This window comes from Trachurus japonicus, chromosome 23 (assembly GCF_045865225.1).
Source record: "Trachurus japonicus isolate A0001 chromosome 23, Traja_1.0".
Classification (NCBI taxonomy): domain Eukaryota; kingdom Metazoa; phylum Chordata; class Actinopteri; order Carangiformes; family Carangidae; genus Trachurus; species Trachurus japonicus.
This window is the reverse complement of record NC_140929.1, coordinates 14,250,998-14,273,287: the sequence shown is the minus strand read 5'-3', so window position 1 is coordinate 14,273,287 and position 22,290 is coordinate 14,250,998. Positions and strand designations below refer to the sequence as shown.

Sequence of the window (22,290 nt, the reverse complement as noted above, 5' to 3'; positions counted from 1 at the left end):
CTCCTGCAACTTTTTATTCATTACTTAAACATTATGCAACCAACCAACATTCAGGATACTATCAAAGTGCAGATACACACACACACGCACACAGACACGCACACGCACACACACACACACACACACACACACACACACACACACACACACAAAGTGCAGACATCAGACAGTGACATTAACATAGCACTGTCTCTGAAAGATAGGCAACATGAAGAGCAAAGGTGCTTAATATTGCACATTATAATCAGTTCAGGAAATTTAACTTTTCAGTCCCTTCAGCTTCACTGGCAGACGACCCCCAGGTTTACATAAGCTTCAGAACAACTGGTTGCAAAACAGCTGAGAGAGCACACGAACACACTCTGCGGTTTAGTTTACCAGTGTTTGTCACAGGCCTGATGTTATTTTCCTACCCTGACCCAGTGAAGGTAGATGCATCTCTGTAATAAGAAACTTAACGAGGTAACAGTTGATAATGGCCAACTTGCACACATCTCCGGATGTGAAGCTCCGTTTTCACAGCAAATTTTGTCGCAAGTGCTTTGCATCCAATTTTGTATTAGTTCAGCTGTATCATTCAATCTTTAAACTAATGATTAAACAAACTGTACAACTCTAGCAGTACACAATGCTAAGGTCAGCATAGCTTGGTTTTATAGTAGCAAAGAGTTCATGTTGCAGAAAACACAATAGTATGGCCCGATTAGCTGTAGAATCAATGTTTTTGCAAAGTTACAGCTAATGTTTGAGAAATCTTATTGCCTCACTGCTAACAAGAAAAAATATATACTGGTAATATCAGTTAAATGATCTTTTAGCTTCAGGCCATACCTGAGTCTAGTAGATTGTACCATCATAAAATGAACACAAGTCAAAACAATGAACCTGGAAAGCTAAATAATGGGGAGGTATATGAATGACTTACTAACTATTGCTTGGAAGCAGCCGTTTATCAGGCCAGCTTGGATATTTGTTCCTAGTGAGAGTTACACACAGTAAAATTACAAAAAGCCACAGAAAATCTATTCCACCAAGTGATAAATTAGATATCAATTTCCAAAACCACACAAAAGAAGAGGCAACGAAGTGGCTGCCCTCTGTCGAGCAAGGCCTTCTGCTCGTCTCAGGAGCAGTCAGTGAAGGTGGTCACCATGTTGCCCCTACGCTGGGTCACTGTCCTGCAGTGCTGCTTTCCTGAGCTCTGGAATCTTGTTTCAGTCCTGGTACTGTCCGTATTAAAGGAGAAGGTCTTCTCCATGTTGTCGAACATGTCAAACAGTCCGTCCCCGAAGCTTCCCTGCTGAAACTGTCGTCTGTGCCTGTTCATAGCCTCCTGGTGGGCCTGGAAGGCGCTGTCAAAGTGTCTCTTTTGATGGGCTTGGCTTTGAGAGTGAGCGTGGAACTGGGAGTGAAAGTCTCTGTGTTGTTGATTTAAGTCTTTGAAGATTTCATCAAAGTTGAAGGAATGGAAGTGCTGCCTGAAGTTGTAGTTGCCACCACCACCTCTTCCTCCTCCTCCTCCTCCTCCTCCTCCTCCTGTATGTCCCTCCCCCGGTGACGGCCCATGACCAAACTGGTTGTACTCTCGCCGCCTCTTGACGTCAGATAATGTTTCATATGCTGAAAGAGACAAGGAAGCCTTTCACTACATTGTTGGTTGCTATGACACTGCCACACAAACATTATGTGAACACCTTTACTATTATAGACATTGTAGCGAAATTTAAGCTATTATCACTGTAGTTGACAATAAGTTACATCAACTTTTCCAGTGCAAATTTATTTAACAAAAGACCAATTATTGTATGTAACAGGCTCTTACACACATTATGATTCGGCTGCTATTATGATGACATCACCTGACAACACTTGTAAGTAATTGTCATTGTCAGGTGTGTCTTTGAGAGCAGATAAGACATTCATAAAACACTGTCAATAGTATACATATACACAATATGATCTCTATATGTTGTGGAATTAATCTTATTTGCAACTGAGCTGACATTGACACAATTGGTCATATTTACTTTATAACTGTATTATAATCTCTGGATCTATTAAAGCCAAAATTATAAAATGCATTGATGTGATATTTTTAGTGAAAATACTTTACTGACCCTCTGCTATTTCTCTGAACTTGTTCTCTGCATCCGGCTCCTTGTTTCGGTCAGGGTGGTACTTCAGGGCCAGCTTATGGAAGGCCTTCTTGATCTGGTGATCAGTGGCATCTCTGGGTACCCCCAGTATGTCATAGTAGTCCTTCTTGGCCAGGATAAACTCTGAGATCAGCAGGACGTGCACTGCTAACAGCAACACAGAATGAGCTGTGGCCATACTGCTGGTTTTGGCACCTTGTTGCGGCTGTGAAGAGAAAGAGAGAGAGAGAGGGACAGAGAGAAAGAGAGGGGGGGGGGGGGTGAGACCAGTTTGACAACTCTCTGAGTGTGAACGACGTTTCACACACACCACTGCGACACAGGAAGACTCTGAAAACGGTTATAAGATTAAAAGTTGAAGACGACTCTTAAAACAACAGCCTAAATAAAGGACATGCAGTTAAATAATGTTAAATAACCGCACTCTGTGTAGTTTACCAAATAGACGTTATGGAGAATGACAACTCACTGTTTTGGTGCAACAGGGGAAAACCACAAATAAACTATCTCCTCATAATAACACCCCATTGCTTGTTCTTTGTTCTAAAAGTCAGAAAAGACAAAAAAGCAGTCGAAGCGTCTTAAAGAAGGCGGCTTACCTGGAGACAGGGTGACACGGCCGGGGAGGACAACTTCTATCTACCGCCGACAGCTCCAGCTGATGGGAAAGGCAAGCTAGCAATTGTTGACGAGCTGCATTCCTGAGCTGTAACACCACGACTCGCAACGCTATTGGTTCATTTCGCAACTCTCTGACTCAGACCTTTCTGATTGGTGGATATAGTGCGCACGTGGAGAATGTTGGCGAGCACGAAGAGAATACAGCGGAAGCAAGATGGTAAGCTACAATCGAAACTACATTTCCGTCTTCGCTTCATTAATCGAGAGGCAAGATCTAAAAAAAATTCCCAGCCGTGTCTAGTTTGTATCATTTTATTATCTTATCATTGTTCTTTTTATATAGCATAGTGGACGAGCCTTCAAGGGTGACTTTTGCGTAAAGTTATTAACTTCATTAATTGCTTTCACATAGCTGTGCAACCGTTTCTGTCCTAGAATGTACGTTTACGGTCTTGACAACAGACGTAACGTCCGCTACGAGAACGACAACCCGGAAGTGGCCGTTTTTTACGAGTTGTTTCGTGTTGTCAAAACACCTTTAACTGCAAACGTGTCTCATTAAAGCGTTTTCATGTTGTTTCGCTGCAGATATGCCACGGTACTGCGCAGTGAAAGCTTGCAGGAACCGAGGAGGGAGTGCATCTAGACAAGACAACAAGAGAATTAGCTTCTATCCGTATGTTTTCTGTTTGCTTTGTGGTGTGCTGCGAGTTGATATTCGTTATATTAGTTTGGCTGCATGTGCCTTTATTCTGTTATTCACAGCATCTTCTTAGTCAAAGTTAGTGTTTGTTATAGCGCCAGTACGAAGTTAGCATCAATGGTCAGTTAGGTGTATATAATGTTACATGCTTGTAATAGTACAGGAATAGACTGTTGGAATGAATGGCAAATACCCTAATGACAAGTGTCTGAAATTCTGCGACAAGACTGATACCCTTTCCATGGAACTCATCTGTAATTTCAGCTTTAAAAACCTTTAATTTCTCCTCTCTTTTCCATAAAGGTTCCCCCTGCACGATAAGCCCAGGCTTCAGAAATGGGTGGACAACATGAAGCGGGAGGAGTGGACCCCAAGTCGGCATCAGTGCCTGTGCAGCGAGCACTTTACAGAGGACTGCTTCGATATTCGATGGGGCATTCGGTACTTGAAGAACACAGCCATCCCGACCATTTTCCCCTCCTCTGAGGATGTATGTGTGTCCCCCCCTGTCTCAGTGTCTGTAACAGTTTCATTGTGAAGGAAAGGCTTGCTGCACACCACCAAATTAGCTCTAAAGCAACTCTGACATGTTATGAGAAAGGAGGGGTGTGCGTCAAAAGGCTAAAATGTACAAGAGTTCATGCTCGCAAAAATGCAAAGCAGTTTTGGTGTGCAACAAGCAATCAAAAGTGTGGATGATACACTTTCCCATCCAAACTTCTGACTGGTGCTTTGTGGCGATTATACTGCTCTTCTTTGTGCTGTTATAGACATGCAGTTTTGTTACATTATTGTGCTTGCACTTGCGTGTTGGTGACCTTTGACCTTTGTGCTCATTTGATAAACAACCCTTTCCTTTTTATTTCAGGATGGTGAGAAAAAGGGGGCCGCCATTAAAAAGAGCCCCAATGCCAAACCCTGGTCACTAGACGCTGACATTGAGCCCACACGATCTGACTCTCCTCTCAATAAGAGGCCCCTCATTTTGAGCAAAACCTGCAAAAAGCTCCAGTCAAGTACAACAAACGAATCTGTTGTTGAACGAACAGAGGTGGTAGTTGAACTGCCTGTGCTGTCAGATACTAGCTTTTCCTGTTACACAAACCAGTCAGAGATACAAACTCCTGCTCATGAGGTACCAGGTGACAGTGGGATGCCGAAAGCCTCCTGCCTCGCACTGTCTCCATGCAGTGAACCTCATTCTGAAGAGCTCGCCGATTCCACTGTCACTGTGTTATGCTGTGAGTCGCTGGGCCCTCTATCGAATGGAGAGGCAAATGTGGATGCGGCTGCCCTTCAAGCAGCACTGGGCCAGGCTTTTAGTTTTGTTCCTGTGGAAATAGTGAAGGACCAGCCTCTTGGTGAGGGAGATCACATTTCTGTTTATGAACACTCGTACTGCAGACCGGACACGGACCAAGATCAGCTTTGGAGTAAGATCTTGAGTTTGCATACAAAGATACTGGAACTGGATCACAGGGAGGAGAGCACTGTGGCTAAAATCCATGCTCTGGAGACTGAGATAGCCCTGCTGAAGAGGGATGGGGCTGTTTTTAAAGAGAAACAGAAAGTGTTAGAAGATTATATATCATCCATGTTGCTCTGATTTTTGGAGCATTACTGTGTGTATGTGTGGGTATTTTAACTGTCACCATTCAGTCTCTTTTGCACAATTGTTGCACTTAAAACTCTTAAAAACACAGACATGATAATTGTGCCTTACACAACTTGATTGTCACTCAGCATTGCTCTTACAGCTTATTACAGCTGTATGTTTTATGTCCACATGGTGGCACTGTACGACCATTTTTAAAATGAGCACAGCTTTTCAGTTGATTGGTACAAGATTGTCTGTTCTATGGTGTGGGTGTGAGCCATGTTACATTTTAATTTATTAACATCTGCTGTGTCAATAAGCAGTTTCATTAGCCTGTTACTATGTCGTTTAAAGGTGTCATTTGATGTCTCAGTGGTCTCACAGTAACATGACTTAATTTTTTGGTAATTCTAAATTTTTGTCTATTAATCTATTTACTTTCAAATAGGATTTGAGGTACTTTAATCATTGATGACGAGGGTTCAGAAAACCAACAGGTTGTGCCATGTTTTGCGTGGACTCATGCAGTTTGTCCTTCAGTCTGTGCTTTTAATTGTGAGTTCCAAGAAAGCTCCTCTCATCATCCTGCTGCAAAAGTGCTTATTTTGATTTTAATGAAGTTTTAATTATGCCATTTCAAAGACCCCTGTGATGCATTTGTTTTCCTTTTTCCTCTTTGACCTTTTGTATTTGACTGGAAAATTGATGGTTTGCTTTGTGAGACCTCGTCACACGATGCACAAACAACATAATTTCACATGTGTGATAAGCACAAATTTTTACAGCCCTGGAATCACTAGCAATCAGGCCCAAATAAGCACCGGCCCAGTCTATTTCAGTGATGTGCTTGATTTCCTGTAACACTCTATCATTCTGCTCAATCTTCTGAAACGTGTTCAGCGTCAGAGAAAAATTAGCATTTTCTTTGAATTTGTGTAACTTGTCCTTTGAATGTGTTTCTTAAACATGGTTGCGCGTGTGCCTCTGGGGGCTGTGGTTGATTTAATTGAGCATAGCATTACTTAAGCACATTACACAATTAGACCAAAAAGGCAGTATACATACAGTACATGATGTTGCCATGACAGAGGTTCTGCTTGTCAGGATAAATGCATTGTAATTTGATGTATTTTAGTTTTCCAGACCGGCTGTGTGTGATGGAGAGAAAAAGAAGGGCAAGGGAGAAGCTAAATTGGTTTTTGAATTAATTACAAAATGATTGGTTGCGCATATGAAAGGGTTTGTAAAGTGCAATTTCACATGACTCCAGGGTGTTACAAGATGACACATTTCCCTGGTGAAGAGTGACACTGCACCGGTAAATGTAAGTGGATTCCTGAAATTAGTAATGAAACAATATTGTTGTAATTATATTGCTCTAAATCTAAGAGGGAGGACAAAACCTTATCTTAGTGTATTAGAGGACTAATGCTCTGTGATCTCCTGGCAAGAGATACATCCTATAAATAAGTGCAGGCCTTGATCTTCGGGTACAATGGAGTAGTAAGACAAGTCTTTATTTTGAAAAATGCAATACTACCATAAGAGAAATGGACACAAACAGCTGATGATCAATAAAAAAAGTACTTGACATTAAAATGTTCATAGTAAAATAAGGAGCACTATCAAATAAGTGAAGTCTAATCAAAATAAGAGAAGCAAAGGATTAAAGGCCTCATGTTAGAAGTCCATTTTTAAAAGCTTTTCCAGAAATGAAAATCAAAGCTAAACCATCATGTTTTTTATGGAAAAAAAACTTTGATTGCTACAGAAATTCAGGTTTCATGCTCACCGGGATGCAAATGGGAAAAGGTTGTCAGTGCTGTGAATTGCAAGTTGTCACTTCAATGTTTGATTGAATGTCAGAAACAGGTTTCATTTTTTATTTGTGATAGAAGCAACTAAAAAAAAGCAAAAGAGAGATACAGCTCCACAATATCATCCATGAAATAAAGCTTTACAGTACATGAAGACAAATGTGAATGCTGTACAGTGTGTATAAATGAAAATTCATATTTAAGCCTTGACTGTTTTTCAAATCATATTTTCACATTCTTCTTGGCACCCTCCAGCAGTGGATAAAAGACAGCATTGTGTTATGTGCCAACGTTGTTACTCTGTAGTAATTGGCATGAATATGGAGTGAGCGCTGTATGTCAGATGTATTCACAACAAATTATCAGCTGAAACATGAAATCTGTGTTTCTGCTATTTATGACGAAACATGTGACACAATACTGTAAGATGCCAACACAAATACAGTCTAATACTCACATTCAACAAAGCTGACAACAATCTAGAAACGATTTTCATCATAAAATATACAAGAAATTTAAATTCTCTGTAGTAATTGTTACAAATTGGAAATCGGTAAACAACATTCATCGATCGAAGCTGAGTTTTAGTTCTCTGGATGTCAGGATGATCCTCAGGAGTTCATCAGGACAGGCTGGTTTGATCTCTTAGTATGAGAGGTCTGTTTGGTTCATGCAGGTTAGCTGTAGTAGAGATAAATCCAGGGGTTGGTGCAGCTGTTGAGACCGGCCAGCAGCATGATGATGGCAAACAGGGGACCTGAAAGAGAGAGGATATATGAATGGGCCTGCAACAGAAACACTTAGTAACAGTTGGGGACCTTTAAGACATTTGTTTTTTTCCCCCACACTAACCTTCAGTAGGCGCACTGCTTGGGCTCCATGCAGACCACAACTGTGCCACAAAGAATGGGCTCCAACACACTGTGTATGCCATTATTATGACAAATGTCATCTTTACAGTCTTAAGCATGGCGTTGGACACCCCCTTGGTGTCTGCGCGCCCTGCCTGCAGAGCCTTTCTCTTCATGTTGAAGTAGATTGTGGTGCAGATTCTTATTTGACAGTAGAGCAAGATGACGGCAGGTGTGCCAAACACAGAGAGAGTGATCCAGCTGATGTAAACCCTGCTCCCCCATGGCTCAATAAATGTCGCCCAGCAGTCGTACTGGTTCTCCTCCACCTCCTGGAGCGAGAAGATGAAGAGCTGAGGCGCGCTGAAGGCGACAGAGAGCAGCCACGCTGCGCCTATGGAGAGATACCTCCTAAACGAGCCATTCAGGAAGGAAACCATTGGTTTACAAACTGCATGGTACCGGTCTATGGTCATGGCCACTATCATGTAAGCGGAGGCGAACATCCCAACCACCTGCAAGTATTTTACCGACCGACACTGGAAGTCTGTGCCTCGGAACCTGTGCGTAATTTCGATGGAAAACTGCGGCAGGACTTGGAAGAAAGCCACCACCAGATCCGCCAAGCACAGGTGCAAGAGGAACAGCTGGGTTCTCGTGTTTCTTTTTCGCTTCTTCCAAAGGGTGCCCAAGAAAAAAAGATTCCCACCTGTCGCAAGCAGAAAAACCAAACCCAGAATTCCCGCTCGAATGAGCGCAAATTGTTCATACACCTCTCCATCCTCAGCCATTGCCTTTTCAGAGCTGCTGCTCCTGGAATCCATATGAGCGCGAATTCCTGATGTTTCCCACAAGAATCTTGGCTTCAAGGTTCAATCAGCATTTTCGCACGTCATCTAGGTGTTGGAATATTGACAAGTTGGCGCGGGAACATCTTCACATTCTCCTGCTTTGGCGCACCACGACGCAAAGCGACTGCGGGGCGGGGATGTGAAGAGGGAGCTATCGACTTGAAGGGGAAAGGGGAGTCAAACCACTCTCTGGTGACAGAACATCAGTGTAATGTGCATAGTGCTTATGACATTACATAAAACTGTAGCAGATGACTAGAATTTAACCAAATGAAGGAAAACCTATTTTGATATGTCCAAAATGCACAGTGGAATACGAATATACCCTTAAACAGTTTTAATGTATTGGTCTTTAACTTATTCATATGTAACTCTTCATAACTTATTTGGTCTTAAATAATTAAGTGCTAAAATGTAAAGTTTTCCAGACCCAGATGTTGTTTTCAGTAATTGTAAATGCATGGTCTACCTGCCAGATGCTCAGGAATATTATTGATTTAGCAACTGATTTAGTATTAATGTCATGTTTTTGCATTGATTGAGTAATTATTTAGTAAGGTGCGCATTCCTGACCAAGCGTACCGTGCTCAAGCACACCTCTTCCAACCATGCCGGGCCAGGGAAGTGTACCGTGCTTAAGCACTCACACTAGCAATAGAACTGCTTGGGCACGGTACGATTGCCTATAGTGTGAGTGCACCATCATGTTTTTGCAAGTAGGATTTTGAGGGAAGGAAAAAAAAATCCCTTCACTGAATAGAGATTGCCTTAATGCAATGGGAAGACCAAATTTGTTGTACAAAAAGCTAGAAAAGAGACTAAAAGGAGATGTATATCTATCCTGGATTTATGAATGTGTAGTTCATTTTCGGTTTTCAAAAAAAAAAAGGTATGCAGGGCAATTTTTGAAGGCCACAAATGTTAATGTTTATTTGTTTTTGTTTTTCTTTGATATTTAAAAATGTCTTTACTATATTTAAATACTGTTAACCTTAATGGTTCCGGTCTTTTTCTGGTGTAGTTTTATGTATGTTTGTTTGTTTTTCATACTGTAAGAATGCTGAGTAGCTTAATTTGATATGTAGGACAGGCATTAGCATTATGCTTCTGCCTGTGCCTTTTCAGTCACTATTTTGTCGATAATGTTTGTAGCTCTGTGATGTGACTGAATAAAGAATTTCATCATTCATCATCATCATCATCATCATCATCATCATCATCATGTCCTGAAAACCCTTTTTAAACATTCAGTATACAGTAAATCAATCATTCAATCAATCAGACTTTATTTATAGAGCACTTTCCATAAATGAAATGTAGCACAAAGTGCTTTACACCATAAAAGCAGACAAAACAAAGCAAAAAAAACAAAAAAAAACACTACTCACACGCACACACACAAACACAGACACCCCATACACTTTCTCTCATAGCTTGAAAGAAGAAAACTAAGCGCTGTCTTACCCTCAACAATATTAAACCAAACCTCCTGGGACAAAAATAACATTGATATTTCAACCTGAAGTCAAATCCTTCAAGCATCATAATCACTGATGTTATATCTCTCATCACCTCTATGAATTATGCTGTACACTTATGTGGGGAGTAATTAACAGCATGGTGGTGGGGGATACAGGGCAATCAGCATGAAGGATAATAATGTCATCACCACTTTACCCATGACAAATGAAAGATAATATGTACTTTCTTGTCATAAAGGTGTAGGCAGGAGAACAAAGAAGATGATGGCATTTGATGTTATCACTCATTCTGGCTCTTCAAGCCTCATTCTCTCTGCCATTAGAGTTAATACTGTTCTTGCAAAAGGTTTAGTTGTATTACTAAGCAAGGTCAATAGAAGACAAAAGGATCCTTCCATCTATCCACCCACCCGTCCCCACACCATATGTAGTATGGTATTATTACAACAGTGTCCAACAATAGTTTTGGTAGTTCTTATCTTTTGAAACCGGCAGAAAATAGTAGGCTATACAGCCTAAAACCAAAATGTGAAATTGTGAATTATCTTGTCCTAATTTTGTATTGCTAATATAATGAGATTTGTATTCCATCACTAAATGATTGATTAATGCTTGTTGGCATCCTAACAGTCTGGTCGTGAAAATGTCTGATTTGGGGATATTTTCTGAATTTATTCTGAGGTAGGCTATAGTGAGTGATCAGGTCATGCATTTTTAGCAGTAGCCTAAATAATATTATAAATTATAAAGCTTTATGTTAGATGGGAATGTAAAGCAATTACTGTCTCTGATTAGAGGTGTTTTGACTGCACAGCTCTACACATAAGTGCCTCTCACCTTTTTATGAGTAGGAAGATCTTTTTGAAAGACACCCCCACATGTATTAACCTATATGATGGTAACAATCTGCCTCAATCTATCAGGATAGGCCTATTATTATAATTACTGTCGAGCACATTAATCTTCAGCCATTGTGTCACACTGTATATAAACCACCCAAGACATAAGCTACCATGGAAATCAGGCTTTCTAACACAACTCTTGCTGACTTTGATTCACTGCTTTTGCTCTTGACTGCAAAATATTCAGAATGTGGCCATTATTTTTATGTAGGCTAGCCTAATAACTTTATTTTTAGCCTATTTTATTTTATTTTAAACGATTATGAACAACAGGAAGGGATGGCAAGTGTGTGTGCATGTTGAGAGGGAAAAAAAGAGACTGGATAATGATATTTAGAACTTTGATTAATTAGCCTATCTTTAGGACCTTTAATATTGAATCACTGACTTTTTCGAGTCACTGACAGCCCAGCCTGAACAACAAAATGTTAACAGTTAACATATTTTTAGAGTGTTGTCAGTGCACAGAATAAGTGATAATAGACAATTAAAAAAAATAAACATCTGTAGTATTTGAATTCGTTATTTCTCTTTTTGCAGAAAAGATGTCAACTAGTGGCAGAATGAAGCACTGCAAAGCACCAGCGGCTACTGCGTCACTTCCTGTACTCTTCCTGTTTAGTTTTTCTAACCAGCACCACCACATAGAATGAAATATTTCGGCGACATATTGAACGGTTTGTGTTTTGTAAGGTAAGAAGGAAGCAATTTGTTCATGATATAACGTTGGTAAACGTTGTGAACGTTGATAAACTAACAATTCGCTATGTATTCATTCATTAAAAAGGCTAGCAGCAGCAGCTAATGAGGTTGTAGCTTGTAACGTTTCACAGCTGGCTGGTTAGCAAGCTAGATTTCAAACATCATACGAGTGAGGAGTTTATTACTTTAGATAAGCACATTATACACAACAAGGGTAACGTTAGCTAATAGATTTGAATACGTCTGAACGTTTTGAACATGGCGGGCGTTTATGTTCAGCAAAAAAAGACAGTTCAGAAGCAGTAACAGCTAGCTTGTCAATTTCACATTTAACGTTAGCTGTTTTATTTTGGAATGGGTTGATACTCAGTAAGGAAGCGAGAGTTTATAGACACAATGTGGAGTTTTAATGGTGTTTTAAAGGGTTTAGAAATCCTCTCGGTGTCCAGTCTGAGTCGATTCAAAACTGCACCGCATTTCGGAGGAAAGTCTTGCTCTCAATAACGTCCACAAGCCACTGCTCTGTGAACCTGATGTCCCCCGGGGTGTGCACCAGCCGGTTCGACTCCACCACGAAGCGCACCTCCACGGGCATCGCTCTGGCTTTGACTTTAGATATGTCCACGACGAAGTAGACACTGGCCGTCCCCTGGATGGGCTTCTGCGAGGTCGGGGTGCTGAACCGGGCCCGGTAGTGGTAGAAAGTGTGGTGCTCCTCCTCGGTCGTGTGCAGAAAGTCCACACTGTAGAACCAGCAGGGCTGCACGTCCCACGTTTCAATGTAATCCCTGATCTGCTTTTCCCCCACTTCGATTGTGAAGTCTTTGCTCGCGACCCATTTAACGTGGTGACTGTCACACACCGGAGTGTTTTCATCATCCTGCTCCTTCGTGATGGTGTGTCGGTGTTTCTCCAGCAAGGCTTTTACTAGATGAGCCGACTCCGCTGTAATATTCACATGTGAAGGTCCATGAGTTTCCATGTTGTCCTTGTAACGCTGGTTAGCATACAGGAAAACCAAGGTTGTGAAAACTTGTCAGCGTCTGTTGTTGTTATGAGTTGCTATGGTTACTAAGGCCCTCTGTTGGCCTGCTTTTTCTTTGCAGTGTAACATGTTCACCACAGCAGTATAAAAGGTGTTTTTTAATCAATTTTGTTGGTTTGTCTGAAGATTATCTCTGTGTTGTTTTTTTTTCATCCAGGAAACTGTGGAAGAAGCAGCAAGCTTGTTGCAGGTAGCCTGCCAGGATGCTGCATTATTTCACACTCGCATTAAAGCCTCATCCAGTTGCCTGATCATCCCTCAAGTTCCCAGCTGCTGTTCCCAGTTCCCAGTCGGCAGTTTGCATGTCGCGGATCAGGACCACGCTCGACAGTGTCACCAAGGCGGTAGGCAGCACAGACCTCATCTCCAAGTTCTCCCGCCTCAAGCCCGGCAGCTCCGCAGTCGACAGCGCCCATGCGGAGAAAGTTCTGGCCAAAGCCGAGACCTTAAACTCAAGCAACTCTGCCGCTCCCTCGCCGCCCGAGAACGCCATGAAAGAGGAGGAGGAAAGCGAGAGGACCACAGCGGAGGAGGAGCCCGACAAGCAGTTGCACAAAGTCACAGAAAATCCTTTTGTTGTGGCCAAGAAGCCACCATCTGGTTTAGCTTCAGCGGCAAATGGGTCGTCCTCCACTATGGCAAAACAAACCATGCAGCTGTTCCACCCGTCAGCTCTCTCTACGAACATGGATGAGACTTACAAAACTCTGGCTCAGCACATCAATGATTACTTTGGCACCAACACACAGGTAGAAGACACAGAGAACAGACCTCTGCAGCAGCACGGAGGAGGCGACGATCCTGTTTCTGAGCCTGTTCCTCACCTTGTCTCCCAGAGAGCAAGGGATCACATTCCTATTTTGTCTCCAGTCGCAGAGGCTAAGAGTATCGAACCACCGCCTACCTCTCCTGACCCCTCTTCACCATCAGAAAAGCTCAGTCCTCCAGAAGGGACGACCTCTTCTGAAACCCCCACAACAGAAAATGCAGATAAGTCCATCCCTGTGCCAACTACCTCAACTAAAAAAGGCTTCACCCATTATCTGTCCTACCCTCGGCCCAGCGTTCAGGCTTTTGTCGGTAGTTATATTGCTCCACTGGTCCCCAAATTCAGAGGCGACTCCAAAAGCATTTCAGCTGAGAAAGAGAAAGTTTCAGCAGTCGCTGGGGAAGAGCTCACTGCAGACAAAGCAGGAGAGAAGACAGACAGTGAAGAGGAGAAAGCGGATAAAGTGAAGCAGCAGCAGCTGGCTCAAAGGCAGAAGGTGAGATGCTCAGTACGGCTGTGAGGATAACTGAATGCTTAGGGGAGTCAAAAGCAGAACGACAAAAACATTGTTAAATGTAAATAATTTAAGCTTTTGAGCTGTTGGTTGTGTCAAAGGTATTTCAGATTGTTTAGATGTTTTAGATAAAGTGTATCAAGTTCTTTAGCATAGATAAAGGAAACAAAGACATGCAGACACAGATGTTAAGTCCTTTAGGTCCCGAAGAAGCACAGAAGTTATTTCAATGTATGATGTGTTTCAGGTTTTATATTTTATAAGCTGGTTCTAATTTTTGTTGATGCTCTTTATTTAAGATAATAGCCAGGGTCAGTGTGGACAACAGGACCAGAGCTCTTGTGAAAGGTCTGCAGAGGGTCACGGATGTCAAACTTCTCACTTCTAGAGTGGAGGAGCTCAGCTTTCATCTCCTGGAGTTCCCAGAGACACGAGGTGTAGCTATCAAGGTGAGTGTGATCTTCTTTTTTCAATAAACAGTATATATAGTATACAGTATATACTTCTAGGAAATTTAATGTCAGATGAGGTTTCACAGTCCCTGAGATGTTTTTTCAATAGGGAAACGTATTCATCAGTATCATATTCATCAGTATTCTCTATGTATAATTGTGACCTTCAGGAGAGTGTGCTGCCCTGCCTGCTGCGTCTGCGCCAGGCCCGAGACCTTCCTCTTCAGGCTGCTGTGAGAGAAGCACTGGCTCTAGTCGGCTACGCTGACCCAGTCAAAGGCAGAGGAATTCGTGTCCTGGCTATAGATGGAGGTGGAACAAGGTGAAGTTTTTAAGGATTTGTATCATTTTCCATGTTAAAAATAAAAACGCACTACTACTTAATGTAAAATAATACAACATGTCTTAATATTTGCTGTGGCTAAAGAAAAGTCATAAAGAAAACACAGCACTTGTTCTACTGTTTTGCTGACAGCCTAACATATTACATACTGATGTATTATAACTGATGTGGTTCAGTTGCATCAGAGAATAATTCAAGCTATCTTACTAACAACCTCTATTACAGGCCAAATGGGAACAGTTATTGGTTTAGATGCAATAAACCACCTTTTTTTAATAGTCCAGTTGTGTAAATGTTGTGTTTGTGTTACAGAGGACTGCTGGCCCTGCAGACTCTCCATAAACTGCAGAACCTGACCGGGAAACGAATTCACCAGCTCTTTGACTACATCTGTGGAGTCAGCACAGGTACATTGTCACCACTCTTTAGCGTTTGTCATTTGTTGTCCTTGTGGCATGTGATGTTAGATTAACTGCCCCTTTTCACATTGTTTTTGCTCCTTTGCTTTAGGTGCCATCTTGGCCTTCATGTTGGGGATTTTTCAAATCCCCCTAGAAGAGTGCGAGGAGATGTACAGGAAGTTGGGCTCAGATGTCTTCAAGCAGAATGTCATCGTTGGAACGGTCAAGATGGGCTGGAGCCACGCTTTCTATGACAGCGAGATCTGGGAAAACATCCTCAAGTTAGTCTGCAAGACTCTTTCAGCCTTTGTTCCTCATATAATTATGTCTCCACCCTCCTGCCCAACAATCGAATCAGAGACTGGTGCAGGGCTAATTTCATTTGTTCTTTCCTTAAATCCATTTCTGTGTTTCCTCCAGGGAACGGATGGGTGAGGGGTGTATGATTGAAAGCGCCAGGGATCCACACTGCCCTAAAGTTAGTCACATCCTTTTTTTCTGGATATACATATGCCAGACATATTTGTGCATGAGGTTTTTATGTTTGAGTATGTGTATGTGCACATACAGAGGCACAAAGACACTCATATTTCATATATTTCTCATATTTTCGTGTAATAAAACCAATAAATAATAAATAAAACGTTTTATTTGAGTTTTCCTCTGCGCAGCAAAAATGTCATTTTGTTCAAGTTAATTATAAACGATGACTTGGCAATGCTTCTATTCATATTATCCTTGTTGTCCACCAGGTGTCAGCAGTGAGCACTATTGTAAACAGGGGCCTGCCTCTGAAAGCCTATGTGTTCAGGAACTACAGACTGATGCCAGGAGTGAGATCCCACTACCCTGGAGACTGCAAACACAAAATGTGGCAGGCTATCAGGGCCTCGTCTGCCGCCCCAGGCTACTTCCAGGAATGTGTCCTGGGAAAGGACCTTCATCAGGTATGACAAGAAACTGAGAGAACCAGGATGTGTCTGCACCGGGGTTAGATCAGATCTGTTTATATATGGAGGGTTTGAAATAATTAATAATAGAACAAAAATAAATAAATAAATAAATAAAAGCAGTGAGGCAGCATGATTTACACCAGCCTGAAATGGCCACGCAGACCGCCTTGGTGATGGAAGAAGTCGCACACATCTCTGAATGCCCTAGATTAGTGTGAGAGGGTCATTTCCTTGAAATCTTACCAATCAATACACTTCCACTATGATGCTGCATCTGTTAATAGACTGGTGCCAAGGACAGAGGCACTGCACTGCACTGCACTGCACTCTGCGTGTGTATATTTAAGATGTGTGTGTAGATTTGCTTCACTCTTTTAAATGCATAACCTTGAAGGTGGCCCTCTAATTGGTTCGTCTCCTCATTTGGCTGTCAAGCACACAGCCTTAGAGTTAAAGTAAAGGGAATGAAAAGGAAGAGAGAAAGATGGAGATGGGGAGAGAGTCCGGTCTGTGTCCTGAAACATCTAAAGGTCTTTTTCCTCCTTTGACTTAATTCTGTCTTCCTAGTGGGGAATAGAAAGAGTTTTTATTTTCCTTGAAAGATAGAAATTCAGCATGGCTCCCACCTGCAATCACCACTGTCTGAAAGGATCTTTGAGGTCTAAAATGGGAAAATACACTCTATATAATGAGCTTCACATCACTCTTCACCGTTCACAAGTGATGTGAATGAGTGATTACAGAGTATTACTGGATGCCAGCTCTTTTTCCCGACAGACATGAATTGGGAGGAGGTTAAGTAGTAGGTTCAAGGATGGTAGATTAGGTTTAAGTAGCAGGCCGGTGACTGAGAATCAGGCTGTTAAGGTTCCTGTGCCGTTTCAGTGATTATAATTCACTCTGTGTAAAAGCATCTGATAAATGACTAGAGTGTAATCATCAGTATTAATGCATTCTCTTCACCACCACTATGATCTTTTATCATGCTTGGTTGTGCCTTTTGGGAGCTGTCCAAATAAAGTTGTTTTAATGTTATTTCATGTAGTTTGATTATTAGGCCAGATATCTTTAGATGTCTTTATGAGCAGCAATTATGCTCAAGGCTTAGCTTCATTTTGATAACCTACTTAGGCAAAATTAGCCTTATCCCTGCTTTAAACAAGTATTTCTATCCCCTGCCAATTCCTAATGTAAGAGCTTTGGTAGACAACCCTTTACTTTGTGTTTTAAACAATAACATGTCTTAATCTGCATCCCACTCTCTTATTCACTGACATGAGCTTTGATACTCCTCGGCATAATGAAAACAAATTGCTTACTAGTCTTTTTTTTAATCTAAAAACCTGATATAAGTTAGAGATACAACTGCTGTGTATGCAACTTGTAGCTAGAGAAATTTGCATTTCTTACTTTAAATTCTGTGTTAAAGCCGATATTGTCGGTGCATGACAGCACACAACTGGTTTCTGATCCCACAGGCTACAGACCTCTATCTTTCTAGCTCCAACACTGAGATCAAAATATGTATTTTTGTGTAGTTTCTAATGTAAGTGGTGATTATTTCCATTTTCTTGTATAATATTTTTGTGTGCCAGTGTTACTGTATCTGTTCCCACCGACGTCTCTGCACACTATGACAGACAGGATGGAAAGATGGAGAGTGAATGAGTTGTGCATGTGTGTGAGTTGTTCTCCACATTCCTCTTGGAGCTTCATAGTTTTTTTTTTCTTTATAACAGTTGGAGCTAGCGTTGCCACCCACTGGTCTCACTCCCACTCTAGTTTTCAGCACTTGCGGCGGTATTTCTCAGGAGAATTCTGCCATCGCACGGCATCAAAAATACGCACACACAGAGACACGCTGACAGACTCAACTTGGTGGTAAAACAAAAATATTTCTCCCTGAGCTGCAGGTATTTATTATACCACTTAAACGACACATATATAAAATCCAATGGTTCCCCAGCACAGGTTGTTGAACCATATCAGCCCTTTGTTTATGTCCTCGTTCAGTTTAGGTAAAACCCCTGGGTGAGAGGTTGAGGGTCAGAGCTGAGGAGCAGCTGTGTAATTAACCTTGTGTCTCAAGAGTGCAAACTGTGCTGCACTGTTTCAATAGCTCACACCTGAGGGTAAACAGCTTCATAATAAAGCTCAGAATGATATGTATTTAAATTAGTCACATAATAATACCAGGGAAGCACAGTTAATTTCATATCCCTACCACCCATGTTTATAGGCTTTGTTGGTGTGTCTTTTTTTATAATTGGTTGTTGACTGATATGTTACTAAAGCTGCATATTGTTTGCCTTTACCCAGAAGAAATAGACTACTGGATTAATTCTTTAAAATACCTTCCTACTGCCCACCCCCCCTCTAGAGGCGTAGAAATGACCTTTCTCCCTGCTCTGCTTGGGAGTGTCAGACCTCATGTGTGCCACACTCTCTGTCTCTATTAGTTCCTGCCAAAAGCACTTGAGTGGTTGGAGAAGGTCCAGCACCGGACTTGGTGGGGGGAAAAGACTTAAAGAGTATTCAGCACTAAATCGGTCCAGGCATCCATTCAGCTTGATTGTCCCTCTTTCTCTCATTGGCGGCATCATTTAGGTCAGCAGCTCTTTCACAAAGCCGGTAACATTAGTTAGTGAAAACGACAACACGGCTAATGGAAGAAGAAGCAAGAAAATAATTAACGAGAGGCTTAGAAATTGACTTGGTTTTAGAGCAGTAAAACGCAATATGATGTATCACTGAAATCAGTATAATGTATTGCAGCTATTAGACTGATCATTTAGGTTGTTTCTGGTCGAAATGATAAAAATGGTTTACTCTAGCTGCTGATAGCTGCTAAAAACAGCTTTTCCTACTTGTTTACCTCTGAACAAAACTGTGCTGTTTGCCAGAGGAGCACATCTCTCATGCAGGGGCTTCTTTTGCTCCAGCTTTAAGCTGTGTAGCTCTGGGACAGCTTGCCCTCATTTGTCCCCTACAGGCTGTCACAACAAATACATCCAGACCAGAGGTACCTGTCACAGATACAAAGTTTCCTTTATGTGATTTTTCACTAAACACATTTGACTGCGGAGATGCTGATGCAGAGCTCTCTTCTCTTTCACTTTAGGACGGAGGACTTCTGATAAACAACCCCACAGCGTTGGCCATCCACGAGTGTAAGTGTCTGTGGCCAAACACACCTCTGCAGTGTGTGTTGTCTCTTGGCACCGGGCGCTACGAGACGGCGGGGAAGAACAACACGACCTACACAAGCCTGAAGACCAAGCTCAGCCACGTCATCAGCAGCGCCACAGACACAGAGGGTAGGACCACACAGATTGTTGTCTGATATCCCTTTTTTAAATAACACACAGATAAGAAATGTGTGTCAGTGCAGAAATGAAATGAAAATAAACATTTTTTCCCCCCTGTTTTAGAGGTGCACACTATGCTGGATGCCCTCCTGCCCCCTGACACATACTTCCGTTTCAACCCCTACATGAGCGAGGACATCCCGTTGAACGAAAGCCGCTTGGAGAAGCTGAACTTCCTCAAGGGCGAGGGGGAGCGCTACCTGGAGCGCAACGAGGCCAAGCTGAGGAAGGCAGCCAGCGTGCTGGGCCAGGAGAAGAGCACCATCCAGACACTGGCAGAGTGGGCCAAGCTCAAGGCCGACATGTACGAGGGACTTCCCTTCTCCAAGCTGTAGCTGTTGTCTCAGCAACAGTGAGACCACAAACAGAGTTGTTCAGGTAAGAAGAACTAGAGTGTAAGAATCTACCAATACGTGAAAGGGATCAAACTGGACACATTTTTAAGTATAAAGGAAACAGAAATGAAATGCTAATTGTTCACGAGGTGTGATCAACACCCACAAACACTAAAAGATGATTAATCATTCAAAAAAGAAGATACTATACTATACTAGTACTATAAAAAATAGTATGAAATTACAAGTGTGATGTAATTTATTCTTTGTGAGACAATATGTCTGAAAGAGACGAAAATAATTCTGACTGATCAGAGAGAAAATGCATGAGTTCAAGTTCATAACTATATGAATTTTAAAGTGACTGAAAGAATTGATTTGATAATTGATTTTGACTGTATTACAGTTAACAGTTTGAAGAGTTAATGGCATGGAAGGACAATTGTGGTTATTTTGTCAAGACATAAGATTTATGTTCTTTTGCATTTTCGGTAACTTGAATATATTAAAATGTAATTCATACATGATTGTTTAGTGATAACATAAACATGACTGCCTATTTCTAACACTGTACAGGAGAAAGACCTCATGCACTTTGTAAAATAGAATTCTTAACCGAGAGTATGTAAATAATATTTGAAGTCAGAGTGATATATAGAATTTAGGAGTAGGATTAAAGAAATCTGCTTTACTGTGTTGACACATTTACCCACACTGAAATATCTTCTAATACTTTTAAAGTATTAGAATGTGATCAGTGTCATCTCCTCATGGTACAACACATGTTCTGCTTTGTTCTCTGAACTGTGGCCTGTGAATTAGTGCAAAACCTTTGGCTTCACCCTCAGCCTGAATTCCTCGACCCCAGATTTTGATGCTGTACACTTTATAAATATGACATTTCACATTATCCCCGGATTTCCTCCCTTCCTCATTCATTTGTGGAATGCAAAAACTAAAAAGGTGTCATGAAATAATAAAACTTGGTTATCAAAACCTTGATATAAACTCTGTTCTTTTGACGTCTGACCTCTGGGTGGCTTTTTTTTTTCTTCTAAATTCCGCTGTAGAATCATATGCTGTGTAATTTGATTTTGATTGTGTTTACCTATTATTACATTTCGACGCCTCATACTTGACACAAACACACAAACACACATCACAAGGAGCCCCACAATAGGGTTGCCACAAAGGAATGCCAAGTGTCTCCCGATGATGAATTGCTTTTGTCTCCAATTGTACACATTGATTTTCTGCTTTGTTTTGGTCCCATTGAACATCCACACATTCCATAGCGTCATTCCTCCCAGTCACACCGTCGTTACCCCAATCAACATGAACAATAAGCCACATGGATTCATGCTTCCACACCTCCACAGCAATATGACACATGCCAGAAACATAGAATAATATGTCACATTTCATTCATCTGATTCCTCACTCCTGTCAATCTAATAATAACTTGTATGACTTATAGATTGATGGCCTGTATTTGTCCCCTTGTGCCATCTCGAGCTTCACCATGGTACGTTTCACCCAGACGTCAAGGCCTGATTTATGGCTGTGCTCCCTACGTTTTCACTCACACTAGAGCGGTCTTATCAGTGGATTAGCTGAGAGTGGAGTGACAGTTCCTTCACAAACATCTGAACTTAAACACTGACAGTATTGCTAAAAATGTACATTCTAATCCAAGATTACTGTTTCTCTTAGGGAGAGATAAGCAATGAAATTGTAAAATAAAAACCCCAAATGTCAACAAAAAACTGCACACTGTGTGGCTGCATGTCATTCCCCCTCTCGCTATCTCCCCATTTCCTGTCTCTCTTCTAAACTACGCTATCAAATGAAGACAAAAAAAGCCCCAAAAATACACTTAAAAAAAAAAAAAAGAACAACTGCTGAAGCTCAGATAATACACAAATTCCTTAAAAAGTCAAACCACACTCTCTTAACAAATGTAAATTCTTTATTACAGTGATTAGGCCTATATGATTTTAAAAAATTTCCTTTCACCTCCCCTATTGTTTTCAGTGGTATGAGACATTTCATACATGGAAACAGCAGCACCCAAGCTCATGAAACCACAGCATTTAGGACAACAGATTCCACAAGAAGTTAGAGAGGAAACATTTTTTATTCTTTAAGTGAACTCACAAGCTGCATTTTGGTCATAATATCCAGGTTTTGAGTCAAATTTCAAAACAGATTTGCAGGACAAATTGCCTTCTCAATAAGCGTGCTGAGCTTTTGTTGATATCTGTGAGAGCCCACCGCCACACAGCGCAAAGTATTATTCACGTCTCCTGTCAGACTGAGGAGACTGAGTATTGCAGACAAGACAGACAAATGAGGTGAACAGGAGATTAACACACTGTGGCGATGTTCATCCTGCTGACAGTCTTCCCGGAGCATGAAGCAGCCTAAAG

General features: G+C 41.5%; 5 protein-coding genes across 5 annotated transcripts; 2 read left to right on the top strand and 3 right to left on the bottom strand.

Moving 5' to 3' along the window:
• On the bottom strand, window positions 1-2,828 carry LOC146962705 (dnaJ homolog subfamily B member 9-like). Its single transcript, XM_085768997.1, has 3 exons — window positions 2,756-2,828; window positions 2,118-2,361; window positions 1-1,620 (listed from the first exon to the last, which is right to left on the bottom strand). The coding sequence occupies exons 2-3, from the start codon at window positions 2,332-2,334 to the stop codon at window positions 1,124-1,126; spliced, it is 714 nt and encodes a 237-aa protein (XP_085625123.1). The 5' UTR covers window positions 2,335-2,361; window positions 2,756-2,828; the 3' UTR covers window positions 1-1,123.
• A 128-nt stretch (window positions 2,829-2,956) lies between these two features.
• On the top strand, window positions 2,957-5,222 carry LOC146962704 (THAP domain-containing protein 5-like). The gene is made up of 4 exons (XM_085768996.1): window positions 2,957-3,044; window positions 3,366-3,453; window positions 3,784-3,970; window positions 4,349-5,222. The coding sequence occupies exons 2-4, from the start codon at window positions 3,368-3,370 to the stop codon at window positions 5,084-5,086; spliced, it is 1,011 nt and encodes a 336-aa protein (XP_085625122.1). The 5' UTR covers window positions 2,957-3,044; window positions 3,366-3,367; the 3' UTR covers window positions 5,087-5,222.
• Window positions 5,223-7,571: 2,349 nt separating this feature from the next.
• avpr2l (arginine vasopressin receptor 2, like) lies at window positions 7,572-8,678 on the bottom strand. Its single transcript, XM_085768772.1, has 2 exons — window positions 7,747-8,678; window positions 7,572-7,651 (listed from the first exon to the last, which is right to left on the bottom strand). The coding sequence occupies exons 1-2, from the start codon at window positions 8,567-8,569 to the stop codon at window positions 7,572-7,574; spliced, it is 903 nt and encodes a 300-aa protein (XP_085624898.1). The 5' UTR covers window positions 8,570-8,678.
• Window positions 8,679-11,559: 2,881 nt separating this feature from the next.
• On the top strand, window positions 11,560-20,855 carry pnpla8 (patatin-like phospholipase domain containing 8). The gene is made up of 10 exons (XM_085768771.1): window positions 11,560-11,672; window positions 12,884-13,991; window positions 14,309-14,458; window positions 14,632-14,783; window positions 15,117-15,211; window positions 15,315-15,486; window positions 15,626-15,683; window positions 15,958-16,152; window positions 19,280-19,475; window positions 19,590-20,855. The coding sequence occupies exons 2-10, from the start codon at window positions 13,029-13,031 to the stop codon at window positions 19,859-19,861; spliced, it is 2,253 nt and encodes a 750-aa protein (XP_085624897.1). The 5' UTR covers window positions 11,560-11,672; window positions 12,884-13,028; the 3' UTR covers window positions 19,862-20,855.
• On the bottom strand, window positions 12,048-12,668 carry akap14 (A-kinase anchoring protein 14). Its single transcript, XM_085768774.1, has one exon. It carries the CDS (start codon window positions 12,661-12,663, stop codon window positions 12,142-12,144), a length of 522 nt encoding a protein of 173 aa, XP_085624900.1. The 5' UTR covers window positions 12,664-12,668; the 3' UTR covers window positions 12,048-12,141.
• Window positions 20,856-22,290: the final 1,435 nt, after the last annotated feature.

Bases quoted from the DNA above. Each gene is read 5' to 3' on its own strand.
- avpr2l (XM_085768772.1), bottom strand. From the start codon at position 8,569: ATGGATTCCAGGAGCAGCAGCTCTGAAAAGGCAATGGCTGAGGATGGA. The intron at 7,652-7,746 runs GTTAGTGTGGGG...TCTCTCTTTCAG, and splicing joins AAGCAGTGCGCCTACTGAAG to GTCCCCTGTTTGCCATCATC.
- LOC146962704 (XM_085768996.1), top strand. From the start codon at position 3,368: ATGCCACGGTACTGCGCAGTGAAAGCTTGCAGGAACCGAGGAGGGAGT. The intron at 3,454-3,783 runs GTATGTTTTCTG...TTTTCCATAAAG, and splicing joins AAGAGAATTAGCTTCTATCC to GTTCCCCCTGCACGATAAGC. The intron at 3,971-4,348 runs GTATGTGTGTCC...TTTTTATTTCAG, and splicing joins TTTTCCCCTCCTCTGAGGAT to GATGGTGAGAAAAAGGGGGC.
- pnpla8 (XM_085768771.1), top strand. From the start codon at position 13,029: ATGTCGCGGATCAGGACCACGCTCGACAGTGTCACCAAGGCGGTAGGC. The intron at 14,459-14,631 runs GTGAGTGTGATC...TGTGACCTTCAG, and splicing joins CACGAGGTGTAGCTATCAAG to GAGAGTGTGCTGCCCTGCCT. The intron at 15,487-15,625 runs GTTAGTCTGCAA...TGTTTCCTCCAG, and splicing joins ATCTGGGAAAACATCCTCAA to GGAACGGATGGGTGAGGGGT.
- LOC146962705 (XM_085768997.1), bottom strand. From the start codon at position 2,334: ATGGCCACAGCTCATTCTGTGTTGCTGTTAGCAGTGCACGTCCTGCTG. The intron at 1,621-2,117 runs GTCAGTAAAGTA...TGTCTCTTTCAG, and splicing joins GTTCAGAGAAATAGCAGAGG to CATATGAAACATTATCTGAC.
- akap14 (XM_085768774.1), bottom strand. From the start codon at position 12,663: ATGGAAACTCATGGACCTTCACATGTGAATATTACAGCGGAGTCGGCT.